Source organism: Stegodyphus dumicola, chromosome 5, assembly GCF_044657685.1.
Source record: "Stegodyphus dumicola isolate Sdum_Otavi_A_Nest chromosome 5, ASM4465768v1".
In the NCBI taxonomy this organism is placed as follows: domain Eukaryota; kingdom Metazoa; phylum Arthropoda; class Arachnida; order Araneae; family Eresidae; genus Stegodyphus; species Stegodyphus dumicola.
Window position 1 is genome coordinate 125,337,134 of NC_140772.1, and position 20,015 is coordinate 125,357,148.

The following is a 20,015-nucleotide window of genomic DNA, read 5'->3' on the forward strand; positions in this document are numbered from 1 at the left end:
TCATTATGAGACCTAAAATGAGTACCTATTCCATCTACATACTACATAGATATATATTTGTCTTCTACATACATATATAGTATCTTCTACATAGATATATATATGTACGTGTTCCATCTTGCCTCTTAACCACTTTTCTTTGCCAGCTTAAGTCCGAAACCTCTTTCGGAGTAGATATATGTGCTGACTTAATTCGTTCTGTAGAAATTTCTTGTTCTTTATCCAATTCTGTTAAATATTAAGGCTATTTTTTCCGAAATCGAAGCCCCGAAGAGTCTGGTCTCGGATTTTGTACTGTATATGTGTAAGTTTGCATGTATGATATTAGAACCACCATTTTTCTTGCTGTTTTTTCTGCTCTTGTCTTATACATACTCACTGCTTTGTTTAATTCTTTCACCTTAAGCACTGCAAATTTGAGCAAAACTTTTTCAAGTCCATAGATGGAGGAGTTGCAAAAAGAGGTGGAAAATGGTTTTTCAGTTGGTGGCAGATAAGTATCATTCTTATTTTATATCCAAATTCAATCTTCTGCTTAAAACGCCTTTTAAATTAGCTTGATTTTTTAACATCTTTCAATTCCCAAACACCCTTCTTAAACAGCACAACAAAGCAGTAAATGATTCACTCAGGTAAAACACAAGTATTTTTAACTTCAAATATAAACATTATCTATGAAAGCATTACACACAGGATAGATAGACAAATAAAGAAGATAATGATCATTCACATTTTGTTCCCAAATTCAATCCTTCCCTTATAACTTTAAAGCTGAACTTTCTCTTTTTCTATAGACATATAAACTACACAAATAGATAATGTTGATTCTAAAACTTTAGCTCATGAATAATCATAATATGTAAAACAGAGTGAGGTGAACTCCATTTCATGTCAATCAACATCATCACTGTCATATTATCACACACAATTCTATTTATTTTTCTGTAGTTTTTTACCCTCTACATAATGTAATATCACTTGCAGTCTAATATAATATACACACATCTAAAAAGAAATCAATTTTTTTAAATAAAACAAATATTTTTATACATTTTAACATTCAATAGTTTTATTCAAAACAGATTCCATTCATATTAATGACAAAGTTGTATAAGCTTAACCCCATGCTGATTCCAATGACTGGATACGTTGATGGATTTTTATTCTGAGCTAAAGCATCGACTGAGTTTTACCTTTTTTAAAATTATCTCAGAAAGCCTGGAGATGCCTTTAGAAAGCTTCAATAGCATTTTAGACAACAGAAAATAGTGATAAATCTGATGAAAAGGATGTAAATTCCCTCCCCCCATCAATTAGTGCACTGCAGTGGCATTGTAAAGCACAGCATTGCTTATCCGCTTTTTAGATCTAAATATTCCCTTATAATTTTCTAACCGCTGTTCACTATAAATTCTTCAAAACATTCAAATAATATTAACCAGCAATTAATAGCTTAATCTTTTGCACAGGATTTTTGATGAATGTGTCTTTTGAAATTGTAAAAGTAAATGAATTAAGTACAGAGTCTGAGATCTGGAATTGTTACGACTTCAGAAATTCCAGATTTCATGTCTTTAATTTGTAGCTAGTAAGATGACGTATACAGAAACATTTTTTTTTTTTTTTTTTTTTTTTTTTTTTTTTTTTTTTTTTAAATTCTTTACTAACATTTCTTTAAAAGGTATTTTGGAGAAAGAAAGTTATCTTAATCTCCTCTGCACAAAATTAAAATATCACTCAGCCGAAATGGTAGTGTCTTCTGTATTCAAAACCACACTACCGATATTTGCTTTTCCGTTAATCGATTGATGATTGAGGCATTATCACAGCAACGGAAGATTTTGGTTACATCTTCATTTGGAATTTCTTCTGATGATCCATTAATCAAAAAAATTTTGCTTTTTCTTATGATATACGAATTTTCCATTTAGTGGCTTTCTTCATCATCATGAAATTTGACAGGTGACTATAAATTAAGCCAATAGTTTTAAAATTTTACAGACATATCCTCTTATGATCTTGCAATACCCTATACATCATATTTTAAATTAAGAAATTTCTGCAAGTCTCGTAAAGTCTTACTTCAGCTATGATTTTTTAAAATTCACTTTATAATACAGAACAAAGTCTGAAATCTGCATATCCATTATACGATACATAAATAAAATTAAAAAATTTAACAAATACTCCCTCGTACAATGTCTAGAAATAGAGATCATAATAACAAAAGGAAATAGATACCCATAAACATGATTTTTCTTGGGACTAACTGAAATTCCTGCAGTCATTCTTCAAACTTCAGCTGCCTAGGAAAGATGCACAAAGGCCAATAACTGATTGATGCTGGCCAGGATCACACTTTTGGCCCATGAGTAATTAGGGGGCAGAGCCAATACTATGCATTTTGCAGTACAATGCCGTATCTGTGGGTCTTAAATTCTGCTATCCAGTACCTCCCCAAATTCTAAAAATTCCGCTGCCTTAAAATTCTAGTGCCTCACTTAAAAATTTTGCCATTCTTAATTCTTGCTACTTGGTGTTCCTCCAAGTTCTAAAATTTTTGTTGCTCCTTGGCCGTACCTGCTCTGGCTCTGACCTTACTTGGGAGAGGGTAAGCCTTTTTCTATCTGGTCTAAGCAATAAGTGAAGCTGCATTAATTCAGTGGCAATACATATTAACCTATAACCTTTAACCAAATTCAAATACTATATTCAGTTTTGGAATAAAGAATCGCATTAAAAAATGCTAAAGCAAATAAACCGTGTAAAATTAATAATAATCCGACAGCTGTTCCAAGTCCCCAGACAAACTCATACTGTGAAAAAACAAAATCTCTGCAAAAATTACCACATACATAAGCGCAAAAAAATAAGGGCAAAAGGATTTTAACTTTCCATCTCCCTACACATCTTTGTCATGGAAATAGTGCACCAAGAAGAAGAAGGGGGAAGAAAAATATTTAAATTTCAGATCTCAATACGAGACTTAGGTTTTTGATCTATACAGCTTTATGCTATTGACAAAAATATTGTTTCAGAGTACAGAATTTGTTTGCATTACACATTAAATAAAAAAAAAATTAAATTACTCTTTGCATTGCATTTTTTATTTTTGGATTCACTTTTATTTTTTATTTGCTGTTTAATTGTTTTAATTAATTTAAAGTTGGGCAAGTTGCTTTTCTGTTTCGAGCCTGTAGTGGTTGGACTGATTAATACTAATACTGATTTAATTTACATATTCCTGAATTAATATGAATTTCATATATTTTTGCACCTGTCACTTCAAAAACAGGTTCATTCATTTCTGTTTTTTTGATACACCAACCCCACCACCAACATGTAAATTTTTTTTAGGCAGTGTTGGTGTGTCAAGAAATTTGAAAAACCTCTCATATTATTATTATCTTTTTACAGTAGTTCCCCCCCACACACTTTAGCAATTTTATTTCATTTACTCATGCCAATTCATTATTCAAAAATTGAATATGATACTTGAATTTGCTTAGATTATGTTTTGAATTATATATGTGTGTGCAAGATAAAAAACATGAAAAAACAATTCTAATTTTAATTGGTTATAACCTCTTTTATTTTTTATTTAATTTGGGGACTTCCTCTGTCTATCTTAAAATTAGCGCTGCGATCCTACATAATGTTTAATGTACATATCTCTTGCCCAATCAAATAATTGTACACCAAAACTTTAACTCGAAACTGAAACTTTCGACTCCCTCCCTTCTGAATTGATGCGTCCCTTATCACTTCAACTTCTGTGCTGCATGGATGCTTCGCTTCTATCGCCATAGTATCAAAAATCAAATAGGCACGACTGAAGTGCCAAGTGAATTGTGGCCACAAATGTGAATTTAAATACAAAAGGAAATTAATCTGGCTCGACTAGTTCCTCTTTAATATGGATCAAGTATCTACATTAAACAAGACTGCAACACGTCTACATCTCAGTGTTATTACATCACTGCTCCCACATGTTTTCATTACATATATATTGTCAGTTCTCCCAAACTGAAATATTAAATATTTGAATGAGATTAAAACTAAAAAAATATTACATGCATTTTAAAAGAAACATTTAAAATATCACTACTCTCATATTTAGGTCACTGCTGGTGATTTATAAAAATTTATCAAAAGCAGAATTCTGTAATTAAAAAATTAAACATACACACACAGAAAAAATAAAGTAAATAAATAAAACAAACAAACCCTAAGTAGTATGCTTTTTTGGTTTCACAGAAGTCACTAACGCCAACATGAGGCAACATTTCTTTCTGCAAAATTTCTCTAGCATATTTGATACGCTTTTCTTTTGTAACTCCGGGTCTGGCTCCACGTGACCCAATAAAGTTCAAAGCAACATTTTGTTCCTGAATGACAAAAGCTTCATCTAATGACGGCTTTACCTAAACCGAATAAATACGATATGTTAAATAATTTTAGACTAATTGAAACTATAAGAAACAAATTATGTCAAATAGCAAGAACTGCAAGAAGCAAATTTTACAAACAAAATACCCTTCATAATTCCGGTACTAACAGAGCATTATTTCTCATCAATAAGCCAACAACACGTTTTTTTTTTTTTTTTTTTTTTTTTTTTTACAGAAAATGAGACACTAGGAACTCAAATATACAGTATATAATTCCATCTTTTTAACTATACAGAAAAATAAATAAAAATGATAGAAGACAAAAATTTACAGTTCTCATAAAATCCGGTAAACTTATTTTATATATATATATATAAGCAAAAACTACTAATAAGAAAGATAAGAACTGAGTACAGAACAGCAGGAAAAAATAAAGGGAAAAGTAGTTTATGGATTTTAATTTGCCCACACACATACACACACACTCTTGGTGTGTGTACATATAATGTATATACAATGTATTTTAATGTGCCCACTCATACACACTCTTAGCATACATATAATTAGTAAAGACATAAAGTAAGAAATTTAGAACTAAATTTTCACAAAGACCAAAAATTGAAATTCATAATTAATAAATTTCAGATAATCCTATAAATGCAACAAAGAATTTAAAAAATTGGTAAAGCAAAACTTTTAAACAAGCAATACCCCAATTTAAAAAAACCGATGAAATTTAAACAAAAAAGAACATAATAGAAGTGGAATTCAATCAACTTCAATGCCACTTCTTCAGGAGAAGGAACACTGAAAATCAATTGAAATCTCTCTTGCACAAAAATCCTTGCTTTTCTGTATCCGGAATTAGTCGATGAGCCATTTCAATGTATTCTAATTATAATAGCTCACGCGGATATTTTGGCCTCTCCCCAAAGCAAGGAAAAAACAAAGTAAATTATATTCAAAATGTTTTATCTTTAAATGAAAGAGAACTCTATTCAAAGAATTGAAAATGTAAGTGAAATAATAAAACCCTTAAGTTTCGTACCCATTTCCTTACATGAAAATTAAGGACTTTTAGACCATCAAAGAAATAATTAAGGACCTATGAGAAACAAACAAACAAACAAAAAAAAAAAAAAAACGAATAGAATAAAGCAATTATCCATTTAAGAAACTAACAGAAGTGTGCATTATGCACTAAATTAAATTCAATTTAATACTTAACATAAAACAATTTTGAAAATTAAACTAACTCCCTACAAGTTATGAAGTAGATAACATTAAATTAAGAACATAATTTCTTGAAAAACATGTATAGTGTATTTTACACTAATAACAGCCACAGATATTTTAGAGATTTACATGATTTGATATTTATTTAAACACAGTCAACTAGTATTATAATTGCAATGTAAGAATATTTTGCAGATTAAAATAACAGATTTGTAAACATACAATTTATTTCCTTGGTTTTTTGAAAGATACTAGAATAAACTATACAATAAAAAATACAAAACATTTATGCTTTTTTTAAATCTGAAATTTTTTCAGATATTTTAACATCTAATTTATTTATGTCTATTTCCTATTCTTCTAAGTTCATTTGCTTTGATAAACAAATCAATGTTCCTGCTGGTCTCGGCTTCATCTACTAAAAGCATCTACATTTAATATCACCTATCTTTAATTAATATCTTTAATGTCCCTCTGAAGAATTTTTTTCTTCTACTTCATATAATCAATTTTCTTCCTCAATAATTTTTCTTTTCCTCTTTGAATTTTCAGATTTAGTTAAAGATTTTTGTTCTTCTAAATACTGCATATATTTAGACCTTGCAGAAGCTGCTGCTGATCTCATTTCTTTATTAATTTCGATATTAAGAATACCTCCAGAAAATTTTATGTAATCAAATACTGTGCATTGAAAAATGTATGATGAGTCACTTAAATTTTCAATTTCAATTGCTTTATTTACAGAGAAGTCCCTTTCCACAGAGGCCTGTCCATATGACAAGATAAGAACCATTTTCACTATTTTCCATACTTTTGAATAGTGAAAATCATGAAAATAAGAAGTGAGAAATGTGTCAAGAGAAAGATTTTGAGGATCAAAAGTAAAAAATTCATGTAAATTTGTCTTAACTACTTTGTCTAGAATCTCTCCAAACTGCAGCAGAATTTCATCACAATTATCTTGTAAAACACGTTTATTCCGCGTTAATACCGTTAGAACTATTTTCATTTTGTTCTGGGCTTTTTCTGGACTTTTAGCCATCAATTGTGGGTCTATACAAAACGCATTTCCAATAAGAGAATAATTTATTGGACATTTAGCCATTAAGTGTTGTACCATTGTTAAGACAAATTGTTGACCTTCTTGTTTCAATGCAAAACTTGCAGCTTGTGAAATGTCCTTCTTGAAGAGCCATGTAATTTTAATTCCATATTCATGAGAAACCGCAATTCACACTTAGAATGGCAATCATTAGAAATGATAAGAAATGTCAAATGAGCAAAATTAAGGACCGTTTTTTCATTTTGACCAAAATTAAGGACTTTTAAGGACCAAAAATCATTTTTGAAAAATTTAAGGACTTTTAAGGACCATACGAACCCTGTATAAAACTTTAGTGAAAAGATTTAGTCTACACGGAATGGGAGGGACTCACAAGAAATAGTTAGAAACTGAGCGCTTTCGATTAAAAACAAAACTATGGAAAAGATCGTAACAGTAATGACGTTTATGATTGTCCATTGGCAAAACTAGAAAACTGTGTGAGAAAGTAATACCTCAAAAGGGTAAAAACTGGAACAAAAGATAGAATTTTGACACCAAAAGAAAAAACATTTTAAAACTTCTATTAAAAAAATCTTTAATTGAAAATAGATATTTTGGCAATTTCAAGATGGCGGATAAAGAGCTTGACGCGTTTTACACGTCTCTTGAAAAACATTATGATACTATCAACACAGCACTTGCATCTAAATGTAATATGAACGGTGAGCTGCGTGAACATGCTAGGACGGCTTTGGGTGAGTTAAAATCTCTTATAATTAAAAATTTTGAAAGATTACAATCTGCTAATTATCGCGAAGCTTGTGTGGCAAGTTTGAAGACCTCTGTTATGAGACCTTTTTATGCTGAGGTGGTATCGCCATCTAGTGGAGAAAATGTAAACAAACAGTCAAATGATTGTAATTTGCTTGTTTCGGCAGCTGCTGGATTGGAAAACTTTACATCCCTTGATGTTAAAAAACTTTTGAAGGAAAAAATTAATCCGACAGAAAAGAAATTAGGTATAAAAAATATTAGGACGATTTCGAATAACAGAATTTTAGTGCAATGCTCTTCCTCAACTGATCGTGATAAACTAAAAGATGAAATCAACAACAAACCTGAACTAATTTCTTCTCTTCCAAGACAGAAAAATCCTGCTCTACTTATTAAAAATGTGCCAAATGAAATTGATGATAAAGATGTATTAACTGTTCTCTTTGATCAAAATCCTGACATTTTTTATGGTAATGAATGTATTAATGACACGAAATTCTGTTTTACTCTTAAAAAATTCCAAAACTCAAAGCATATCGTTGTCGAAATGAAACCCGAGCTATACAGAAAATGCCTACCTTTGGGGTATTTGCATTTTGAGTGGTCGGCTTGTAAAGTAGAGGAGTTTATCATAATAAATAGATGCTTTAAATGCCTTGGCTATAATCACAAAGGAGCTAACTGCAGAAATTCTGTTGCTTGCTTTAAATGTGCAAAAGAACATAAAAGTGAGCACTGCCAAACTCAAGAAACCCAAGCTTGTGTAAATTGCATTCGTTATAATAGCAAAATCAAGGATGTTGGCAAGAAAGTTGATGTCAAGCATAAGCCTTTCTCGGAAAATTGTCCTTCTCACATTTTTATGAAGAATAGAATAATTTCTCAAATTAATTATGGCTAACTTTCCCATTTCTGTTCTTAAAATTATTCAACTTAATCTTCCATCATTCGAAAATGGCTACTCAGCAGCTTGTTTTAAATATGGAAAATTCTAACACTGATATCGCTCTTGTTCAGGAGCCTCACTCTTATAAATGCTCTCTTCCCAACTTGCCTTCCTCTTACCGGGTTTACTTTGATGCTAATAGTGATACCATTAAAGCTGCTATTATTGTACGAAATCAAAAGCTGTCTACTCTGCTTGATATTAATAATCTTGATTATAATATGGTGTTTATTCATGTTACTCTCAATACTCAAGATTTTATCTTTTTTTCCTATTATTTTGAACCTAATAGAAATATCGACTTGAATCTGCATAAAATTAATGTAGCATTAGCTTCAAAAAATTGTAATAGATTGATTTGGGCTATGGATGCCAACAGCAAATCTGAAATTTGGCATAGTCCAGTTTCAGATTCTCGAGGGGTTAAACTTTGTGAATTTTTAAGTATGAATAATTTGTTCGTTCTAAACGAAGACTGTGGTCCTACTTTCTGTAGTACTCAAGGTTCAAGCTATATTGACATTACGGTTGTGGGATCTGATCTTCTTGCAGATATTTTGTGTTGGTGTCAACCAGATTATGAATCCCTTTCTGATCACTGTGCGATTGAGTTTGAACTTTCTGTAGCTTCTAATAACACTTTCTATGACAGAAAAAACAGCAAAATTGTCTTCAGTGTAAAGAAAGCTAACTGGAATATTTTTTACAATACATGTAAGCAGTCGATTGATGAGTTTTCGCAGTTTATTGAGTGCTGTACGGATAAGCATGCATTAAACTCTCGACTAGAAAATTTTGTCTCGATTCTCTATAACGCATCTAAGGCTTCCATGCCTCTAAAAAAGTCACGGGTTCATAAGGTACCTTGGTGGACTACTGAAATCGATTGTATGAGAAAACAGGTTAACGCTGCTAGACGTAGGTTTCAACGAAATCGTAACCCTACTCTTAGAGAGTTATATAAACAAAAATATCTTCACTTAAGGCATAGTTACAGTTTAAAGCTCCAGGATGCAAAGTCTTGGAGAGAATTCCTAATGAGTATAAATGAAAGGAATGTTTGGAAAAAAATATATACGAATGGTATAAAGAAAAATTTTATGAAAGGAATTGAAGTCAGCGGAATTTATCTCCCATCTGGTAATTGTACAAAGTCGCTTGAAGAAACTGTTAATGAGGTTCTTAACAGAAGCTTTCCCACGGACCATTTTAGCACGGATAATTCGTTTCATAGAATGATTAGGGCTGAAGCTTCATTAAATTATGTTGCTAATCCAGTTCCTCCATTTACTATGTCAGAAATTAATAGTGTTATAGAAAAACTTAAATGCAATAAAGCTCCTGGTCTTGATTCTATTTCAAACGAAATTTTGAAGCAAGTTCATAGAATGTTTCCAAATTTATTCTCCAAAATCTTCAATACTTGTCTGAGGCTTGGTTCATTTCCTCGTTGCTGGAAAACAGCGAATGTCGTTTTAATCCCTAAGAATAGTGGTCCTCGTATCCCGCATTTAGATAACTTGGGATGCATTAGTCTTCTTCCCAGTTTAGGAAAATGCCTAGAAAAGCTGTTTGTTAATAGAATTACCTGGTTCTTGCATAATAAAAAACTGCTAAATAAAGCACAGTTTGGTTTTACCCCTCATAAGAGTTGTGAAGAGGCTCTTTTGTACTTAAAATACATAGTGGACGAAGGTAAGAAGAGAAATTTACACACAGTTTTAGTGTTTCTTGATATCAAAGGTGCTTTCGACCACGCCTGGTGTCCTGGGATACTTGTTTTTTTAAGGAAAGCTGGTATTCTGTGTAATATTTACCACCTTATTAAAGATTTTCTGCATGACAGATCTGCATTGCTCTCCCTTGGCCACGTTTCTTCCTCCCGCATTTTGGAAAGAGGTTGCCCTCAAGGCTCGGTTTCCGGACCTTTATTGTGGAATTTAATTATGAATGATCTACTCAATAGACTCTCACATTGTCCGAGTTGTAAAACAATTGCTTTTGCTGATGATCTACTAATTTGCTATCAAGAGAAGTGTCCCATTACTCTCTTTAATACGGCTCAAAACACCCTTACTATTATTTCCAATTGGTCCAGAGAACAGAAATTGGAATTCAATCCTAATAAATCTAAAATTATGATAATTAAAAGAAAGCATGTCAGCTATACAAACAAACAACTGTACTTGGATAATACCTTACTCGAAACGGTGAATGAAATTAAATATTTAGGCGTTATTCTTGATCATAAGTTTTGTTGGAAAAATCATATTATGTATTTATCCAATAAGTGTGAAAATATACTTAGAGGACTTAATCGTGTCTCTTGCAATACTTTTGGTTTAAAAGTTAATGTTATTGATATGATTTATAAGCAGGGTATTGTCCCCTTTATTTGCTATGCTTCTAGAGTGTGGGGAACAGCTTTAGAAAAGAAGATTAATTCCCATATACTTCGCAGAATTCAAAGAAGAATTTTACTAAGAGTTGTGCGTGGCTACAGAACAATTAGCTATGAAGCCTGTTTCGCAATTTCAGGATTTCCTCAGATTGACCTTCATGTTTTGAATGACAAAAAGTTTAAAGATACCATCAGCAAATTTATGTTCGATGCCAAGGTGTTGTTTGAAGATCTTCCTCATCCTGCCAATCGTTTGCCAATTCAAACTATCATTTATGACAATTCTGTTGATGATAATTTCCCTGTTGTGTGTTATATAGATGGCAGTAAAATTAATAATCGAGTTGGATTAGCTTATGTCGTTTTCCATAATGGTTCTGAACTGGAATACAAACTCTTTAGAATTTCCAATGAATGCAGTGTTTTCCAAGCCGAATTACTGTGCATTAGTGAGTCAATTAAGTGGATATCTAACAACTGTTCGCTAAGTGCTAAATTTCTTATTCGCACTGATTCTCTTTCATCCTTATTTTCTCTTAGGAATATCTTCTCATATAATAAATTAATTGTGACTTCCCATGCTCTTCTTAAAGACCTTAATAATAAAGGTGTTGATGTTATCTTTTCTCATGTACGTGGCCACACTGGCAATCTAGGAAATGAACGGGCTCATTGGTTGGCAAAACAAGCTACACATCTTCAAGTAATTACTCCAATGATACTTCCTAAGTCATTTTACAAGAACAAAAGTAGGGATGATACAATACTCGAGTGGAATGAACTATACAGGAATTCTACTATTGCCTCTTTGACTAAACTATATTTTCCTTCCATTCCTCACAGACTGAATAATAAACACTTTTTCTGCAATTTTGAAGTTACTCAATTTCTAACTGGACATGGTAAATTCAATTCATATCTAAAGAGATTTAGATTATGCAGTACATACTTGTGTTCATGCAGTTTCGGGGGAGTGCAAAATGTCGAACATTTGTTGTTCTATTGTTCAAAGCTCAAGGAAGGACGAAAGGAACTCATTTCTAAGTTAAACTCTGTGAATATTTCATTTCCTCCCCCTCTTCATGTTTTTGTTCAACATAAAATGGCTTTCTCTTTTTTCTGTAAATTTATCTCTTACGTATCATCTGTGAATTTGTAAGTTTATTTTATTTTGTGTTGTGTTTTTTTTTTTTTTTTTTTTTTTTTACTTACCTCTGTAAGCCTTGTGTAATACTATGTGGTGCACAAGGATTTAAAATTTTCAATTAAAAAAAAAAAAAAAAAAAAAAGATATTTAGAAAAAAATATTACTTTACTTATTAAAATGAAATTTAAGTAAATTCTGATCTTTTTTAAAACAAAGAGGGAATAAAGAATGTGATTCAGAGTGAAACTTAAATAAAATTTTAGAATTAATATTACTTTAAAATTAGTAGACTCAACAATGGTGCTCAAAAAGTGGTCAGAAAGTTTTTAGATATTTTGTAGAGATGAGCAAAGAAATTCTATAAATTGAATTTTAGACTTTTTAATTTTTTATTAAAAAACTGCATAAGAAAACTTGAAAAGGAAGTAAAGGAACTATTAATAGAAAAGTACAAAGTTTTCACGTCGTGGGTTTATCATGATGACTTTGAATACAGGAGGGCCCTTGTTTTAATAAAATAATAGTAATTAAGAGAAAAAATAAAATAAAATATTTTTTAATAAAAACCTATAAACCTTTAAAGCATTCTTCTTTACCCTTCTCTTTCGGAGCTTTCAGATAAAAAATTCACACTTTTAAAAAGTATTATGGGATGTAGACTACTCCAGGTTTTGTTAAAAGACTATTAATGAATTTTATAGGAATTTCACTTTCTTTTAAAATTTTGGTGAAAATTAGGATTTTTTTTTTTTTTTTGTATGTTTTTTATTTCAGTTTCTATTCAATTTAAAATTTCTTTACCTGCAAACGCAAGGAATTCCAATGGGAAGTTCTTATTCAACTCACTTTTGCGACTTATTTCTATTTTCTAAAGAATTCAAATTCCTAAACAGCCTTTCTGATAACAATTTCAGTAAATTTGAACACACTTATTACATATTGATGACATTATTACTTTCGACAATTATAATCTCATAGAAAATAGCAACATCTACCCAAGCTGTCTAAAACTTAATAAGACCAATAAAAATCAGTCAGGCTTATCTTGATCTAAGCATTCATAATCTTAAAGAAAGAAATTTAACTTTTTGATAAAAGAAAAGAATTTAGTTTCTCTACTAACCTTATAAATTGGAACTCCAACATATCTAAAAAGTTACTGCAAATACTATTAACCAAATAAGTAGAATTAAAAACATTTACACTGAAACAGAAACACAAAAAGAATATATTCAAAATTTTAAAATAAAATGAAATTCCTATAAAATTCATTAATAGTTTTTTTTTTTTTTTTTTTTTTTTTTTTTTTTAATCTGGAGTAGTCTACATCCTATAATTCTTTTTAAATATTTTATAATACTTTTTAGGTTTTTATTAAAATTTATTTCATTTATTTTTTCTCTTAATTACTAATCTTTTATTAAAACAAGCGACTCCTATGCCCACGATGTGAAGACATTTTACTTTTCTAACAATAGTTCCTTTACTTCTTTCTCAAGCTTTCCTCTGCATTTTTCTGTAATTTTTTAATAAAAAAAAATTTTAAAAATCTAAACTTCAATTTATAGGATTTTTCTACACATTTCTACAAAATTTTAAAAAATTTTCTGATCACTTTTTAAGCACGCTTGTTGAGTCTACTAATTTTAAAGTAATATTAATTCTAAAATTTCACACTGAATACACTTTATTGACATTTCACACTGAATCACATTCTTTATTCCCTCTTTGTTTTAAAAATATTTTTCAAAATATCTATTTTCAATTTAAAAAGTTGTAATAGAAATTTTGAAATTTTAAAATGGTTTTCTTTTTAAAATTATAAAATTTGTTCCAATTTTTAGCCTTCTGATGGATAACTTTCTTGACACGGTTTCTTAGTTTCGTGAATGAAGCTAAACTGGCAATCCTAAACGTCATTACTTTAATGATCTTTTTCATAGTTTCAAATGTGTTCTAATTGAAACTGCTCAAAGTTTTTAATCATTTCTTATAATTTTTTTATTTCGATTCCATTTAGACTTGGTCTTTTTACTAAATTTTTATAATTACTTATGTTTTCAATTATTTGGATTATGTTCTCTTTGTTTAAAGGTAAAATTTTGATTTGAATTTTTCACTAAAATATTTTATCATTTCACTTACATTTTCAATTCTTTGAATACAGACTACTCTTTATTTAAAGGTAAAAAATTTTGATTACAATTTACTTTGTTTTTTTTTATTTTTTTATTCTTTCTTTGGGAAAAAACCAGAATTTCCGGGTGAGCTATTATAATTAAAATACATTGAAACAGTTCACTGGTTAATTCCGGATACGGAAAAGCAAGGATTTTTGTTGTGGAAGAGAAATTTCAATTGATTTCATTGTTCCTCCTCCTGACGAAGTGCCACTGAAGTTGAATGAATTCCTCTTCTTTTATGCTCTTCTTTGTATAAATTTCATTGATTTTTTTAATTGGGGTATTGCTTGTTTGAAGTGTTTTGGTTTTAACATTTATTAAATTCTTTTTTGCATTTATAGGATTATTTGAAATTTATTATTTATGAATTTCAATTTTTCGTCTTTGTGAAAAATTGGTTCTAAATGTCTTACTTTATCTATATATTAGGAAATTTATTTCAATTTAGTAATGTATTTAATTCAACCTTATATATATATATATTTGTTTGTGTGTGTGTGTGTGTGTGTGTGTTGGATTATGCCAGTACTTTAAAAACCTAGCTTTAATAATTAAGCAAATGATTGCAATATGACAGTATTTTGACCTGCAATTAAGTATTTGTGCTAGTTTTTTAAAACTACTCAAATCTCTTTTTTTTTTTTTTTTTTTCCCTGTTCACATATATTTTAATAAGAAAATTACATGTTTTAAACATAATAATGAAAAACAACACCACAAAATAAGCTCACCATTTCCATCATTTCCTGATCTTCAAAGTCATATATTATATGTTCCAAAATATCTCTATCGGCAACAAAACCCAATGCCCGAAATACAATCATAATAGGAATTTCTTGTTTAATGTATGGTAAAATCGCTATTATTCGTTGCCCAATGGCACTTTTCCTGACACCCTGTCAAAAGATAAGATCATTTAAGGCACTTATCTGAAATGTTCATTTACAAATCATAAAACTGGAGAAATTCATACCTGACCACCTCTAGCTAACATATTAACCCACAAAGTGCTAGTAGGACGAGAAGAATGTTCTAAGCATGATCTGCACTCAGATTTGTAAGCATACTTGGAATCTTTCATTTGAAAGACATACACAGAATTTGTAGCCATCTTTTCCTGAGCAATCAGTACCTAGCACAAAAGAAAAAACAAAACTGTAAATAATTTATTTGTTGCATCTTTAATTTTATTTCTTTTGAGAGATTAAAATGGAATACAGCGTTAAAATATTAGTTACATTTTCTTCATAGTGCACAAATGAGTGTGGATATTAATAAAACAAAGCTTACCTTTTCTGATCCATTGATAATGAAATAACCTCCTGGATCCAAAGGACATTCATTTAACTCAGTAAGATCACGATCAGTCAGTCCATTCAAGAGACAATAAGTAGACCTTAACATTATCGGAATTTTACCAATAAAACTTTTTTGCAGTTGAGATTCAACTGGTTCTTCACCTTCTTTAACAACAGTTTTTGTTATGTCAACATACAAGGGAGCTGAATATCTGAAACAATAAACTTTCTCAATATAGAAAATTTTCATTCTTAAATTATTTACACAGCATAATAAATAAAAACAAGCAATGATTAAAAATCAGTTTTTAACTAAAAATTTATAATTCTAACTAATAATTAAACTCATATTGAAATGTGTTTTCTAACTTATCAGTTAGACAAATATGCTCTCTAACCACTACAGCACAAATGAACTTTTTTTATAATTGTTTAATAATGTAAATGTAACACATAAATGAGAACAAGCTTGAGAGTTTTTACAATACAAACAAAGCAGGATAGCAATATGTAAATGCAAGAAACCTTTTCGCACAGAAGCACAGACAGCGAAACTCTACAATGCTTTAGTGTATAAGTGTACCACTCTGAGAGAAAAAATTATTTAAATTTCTTTGCAGATTACATAATTCTAAATCTTTGCTCTTTTTATGAGCAAACTATACAAAAAATAAATGTTTTAAATTATATAAACACTACACATCATCATTACTTATAAATTTATGTATTCAACAAATCTACAAAATTAATTAGGGACAAGTTAAAATTTTAGCAAGTATTAATTTTAATAATTATTCACTTTTTTGTGAATGAATGGCATACATAAGATTGATAAATTCTGATAACATACGTTAAATTTCTTAATCTAGCTTCGTTAGGCATCATGGGACTAGGTGCACCATCTTTTTCCCAATGAGTAGGCTTGGAGAGATATATTTGTTCAAACTTCACAAGATAGCGAGGCTAAATAAATAAATAAAAGCCACACCATGATATATATATACATATTTAACAACAGAATTTCATACAATATAACAATAATACATATTAATAATTACATGACGAAAATAAATGTTTGTTCCTTAAACTTATATTAAGAAACAGCAGCAATTTTTTTCACTTGAGACTTTTTGGTTTTATAAAATTCTACCTCTACACAATTTTTTGTAAGATACAGTCAAAAGTCTTTAATCCGGACTCGTTGGTACTTCGGCGATTCAGGATTATCGATTTTTCCAGATTATAGATCATCAGTTTAAATCTGGTAAGATGGCATGCAGAAATTATAAAATTAAAAATATGAAACCGTAATTTATGAAATAAAGAGCAATTATGATCTAAAGGGTATCAAAATTTACAAAAAAAAAAAAAGCTTAATATTTATTTGTTTACTTTATTAAACATTTCTTTCAATGTGCACATGCATAAAGCATACATTACGCATAGTCGAAATTAGAAAATTGCAACCAGAAAACTATTTGATTTGTATTCGTGATATTTATAATGACGAGGAATTTGATTTAAAACACATCAAAGACGAAGTACATCGAGATGAAATACTTCATTATAAGACAAAATTATAAGCCGAATAAATAAAAACATCTGCCCTGAAGATAAGGATAGTGCTAACAAATCAACTTCCAGTTTGCGCGCCGCGACGTTATCCCCCCCCCCCGAACAGAGCAGCGTGAAATTGATAAACAGATTTCGGAATGGTTGGTTAGAGAAACGAAGGAGCCTTTATCCATTTTTTGCAGCAATTTCACTTTTTGTCTGATGGACATTGAAACATGCTTTCCCTTCATAGATCCAGCATCGGAAATTCTATTTGACATAATAGAAAAGTAATAAATTATTAGTACTTTTATAAAAGTAAGTTCCAACTTACTTTTATAAAATTGCTCTAAATGTCTGCAAAAAATAATAAGCCAGTTCCAATTCGAAGATTAAGCAATAACGCAATCTGCAACATTAACTGAATGAGATAATTTTAGCTTACCTTATACTGTCCGTTATACCCATGCGCAAACGTATTATGCGCATGTGTACATGCATATGCACATGCCTAAAATTATTACGTGCATGCGCAGAAAGTTTGTAGCTTTGAGGTCCGGATTAACGACTTTTGACTGTATTACGAATCATGTTATGAATAACTATAATTCTAAAGGAAAAATACATAGGAACTTATGGTAATGATATCCATAAGGTTTATGGGTACTTGCGGTATTCTATCAAAAGTGAAAATTGGCTACCGTTGGACCATGAAAGTTAGTGGAAATCTCGACAATCATTCCAGTAGAATTCTAAAGGAACTGACATCTCTTTATTTAACCCCTTCGCGCCGACTGTCACGTATACATGGCAGCAACGAACGCACTCCAGTTTTTTAAATCAACTGTCCAGACTTTAAAATAACTAATTTTAAACTAATTTATTAGAAAGATTACTTTAAACTAATTTTATTAGACTTATTTTAATTTCATCAGAAAAATGTTCATATTGAACTTCTTTTATCAAATATAATTCTGCGGCAAAGAGTTCTGCTATCAAGGGTCCTGTTTTCTTGTCAGTTTTATTTTTTAGATTGTGAATAAATATAAATATCCATGCAGTCACACTAATAGCTCTAAGTAATTTACTATAATTTTCAAGATTCAACAGAGAATTATATTTTTCTGCAATAGACAGTAGTATTGTTGTATCATTTATACATTTTTTCCGCTCTAATTTAGCATCAGAAAACTCCGTTGTCGCAATAAATTTACTAGGCCAAGCACTCACTGATTCAACTAACCAGTCTGGCACAGGCTGCCATAATCTTGAAGACAACAAATATTCGGCTGAACATCCTCGAGATAAAATGTCCGCTGGATTGGACTTCCCATTACAATGTCTCCAGTTATTTGAGCAAGTTAATTGCTGTATTTCAGATACTCAATTTTTTACAAACATTTTCCATCGTTCAGGAACACTATGAATCGAGTGAAAAACTATCATACTGTAAGTCCACAGATAAATATTTTCTTCCTGAATTGAAAACAGCTCTTTTAAATTTTTAGCAAGTCTTGCCAATGTTAACCCCTTCGCGCCGACTGTCACGTATACGTGCCAGCAACGAACGCACTTACCTACCGGCCGACACGCAGCCGTGCCAGAGGATTGTTCCATTCTCTACCGACTGTCACGTATTTGTGCCATGTATTTTGGAATGTTTTTCAAACTATAATTTCTACCACAAGATGGCACTGTATGTCCATATGGTTTCAGATACATGTAAATTAGACCTTCTACTCGAAATGAGAGAAGCATGACTCACATACACGTGTTTTTGATTATATAAACAAACGGGGAAATAAATGTTTCCGAATGGCGTGATTTATGACGTCTCTTTAAATCGTACTTTATTCGCATGTGGTAGTTGTTTACTGCAAGTAGAGAAGTTTTATTTGCTCTAAAGCGTTGGGTATTTCGGTTTGCAGTTCAGTTTTTAGAAAATAATTAGATCTTGTTAGACGTGAATTCTTTGTTTTTACCGTTGCAATGTCGAAGCGTCGAAAATGTTTAACAGAGCATGAAATAGCAGAAATGATGCAAAATATTTCAGATATTGATTCTGAAATTCTGATATTCTGATATTGATTCTGAAAGATTAACTGAAAGACATTTTCCAAAACTTTGTTCAGAAGAGACTGATAAGAAAATGAGACGACGATGCTTCGTTTGTTCACATTCCCGGATTCTACAAGGCAGCAGATGGAATTGAATTACGGAATATCAGAAACAACAGTGCGTGACATTCTAAAGCAAAAAGACAAACTGGTGAACTTTGCATCAATGTCGGACAGTGCTTCCGCAATAAAAACGCGAAAAACTATGAAGGTTTGTACCTTTGATGAGCTAGATACAGCATTGACAGAGTGGTTAGCTCAAGTTCGAAAAGAGGGTACTCCTATAAATGGTCCTAGCATTGCGGCAAAGGCAAAAAACTTTTTTGAGTTGTTAGGAATTTTGATGCATCTTCTGGCTGGTTGACTCGTTTTAAGCAGCAACATGGAATTCGACAAATTGGACTTCATGGGGAGAAACTTAGTGGTGACTAACAAGCAACCAACGATTTCCACCATGAATTTGAAGAATTTGTTTTAAAAGAAGAGCTATCTTTTGAACAAATTTACAATGCCGACGAATCGGCACTTTTGTGGAAATGTCTTCCAACTCGCACTTTAGCATTTGAAAGTGAAAGTAAAGCGGCGGGTCATAAAAGAAGCAAGGAAAGGATCACTATCATGTCTTGCAGTAATGCTATTGGTGGACATAAACTTAGACTTGTTGTCATTGGAAAGTAAAAAAAAAAAAAAAAAAAAAAAAAAAAACGAGGTCTTTCAAAGGCACAAGGATAGAAAATTTGCCCGTTGATTACTTTAACCAAAAATAAGGATGGATGAATTGAAACATTTTTCAAGAAAGGTTTGAAAAAATCTTTGTTCTTCAAGTGCGTAAACATCTTAAATCGTAAAACCTACCTGAAAAAGCTGTGCTATTGATCGACAACACATCTTCTCACCCAGCAACAAGCGTGCTAAAGTCTTCT

At 30.8% G+C, this 20,015-nt stretch overlaps 1 protein-coding gene across 1 annotated transcript in view; it reads right to left on the reverse strand.

The window, feature by feature from the left end:
- Polr2B (RNA polymerase II subunit RpII140) overlaps nt 1-20,015 on the reverse strand; it is a 176,819-nt gene that overhangs the window by 106,302 nt on the left and 50,502 nt on the right. Inside the window, exons 3-7 of the mRNA XM_085817030.1 lie at nt 16,272-16,384; nt 15,414-15,633; nt 15,097-15,255; nt 14,855-15,019; nt 4,228-4,424 (exon numbers count right to left, since the gene is read on the reverse strand). Coding sequence (XP_085673156.1) covers nt 4,228-4,424; nt 14,855-15,019; nt 15,097-15,255; nt 15,414-15,633; nt 16,272-16,384 — 854 coding nt within the window. The remainder of the gene's footprint in view (nt 1-4,227; nt 4,425-14,854; nt 15,020-15,096; nt 15,256-15,413; nt 15,634-16,271; nt 16,385-20,015) is intronic.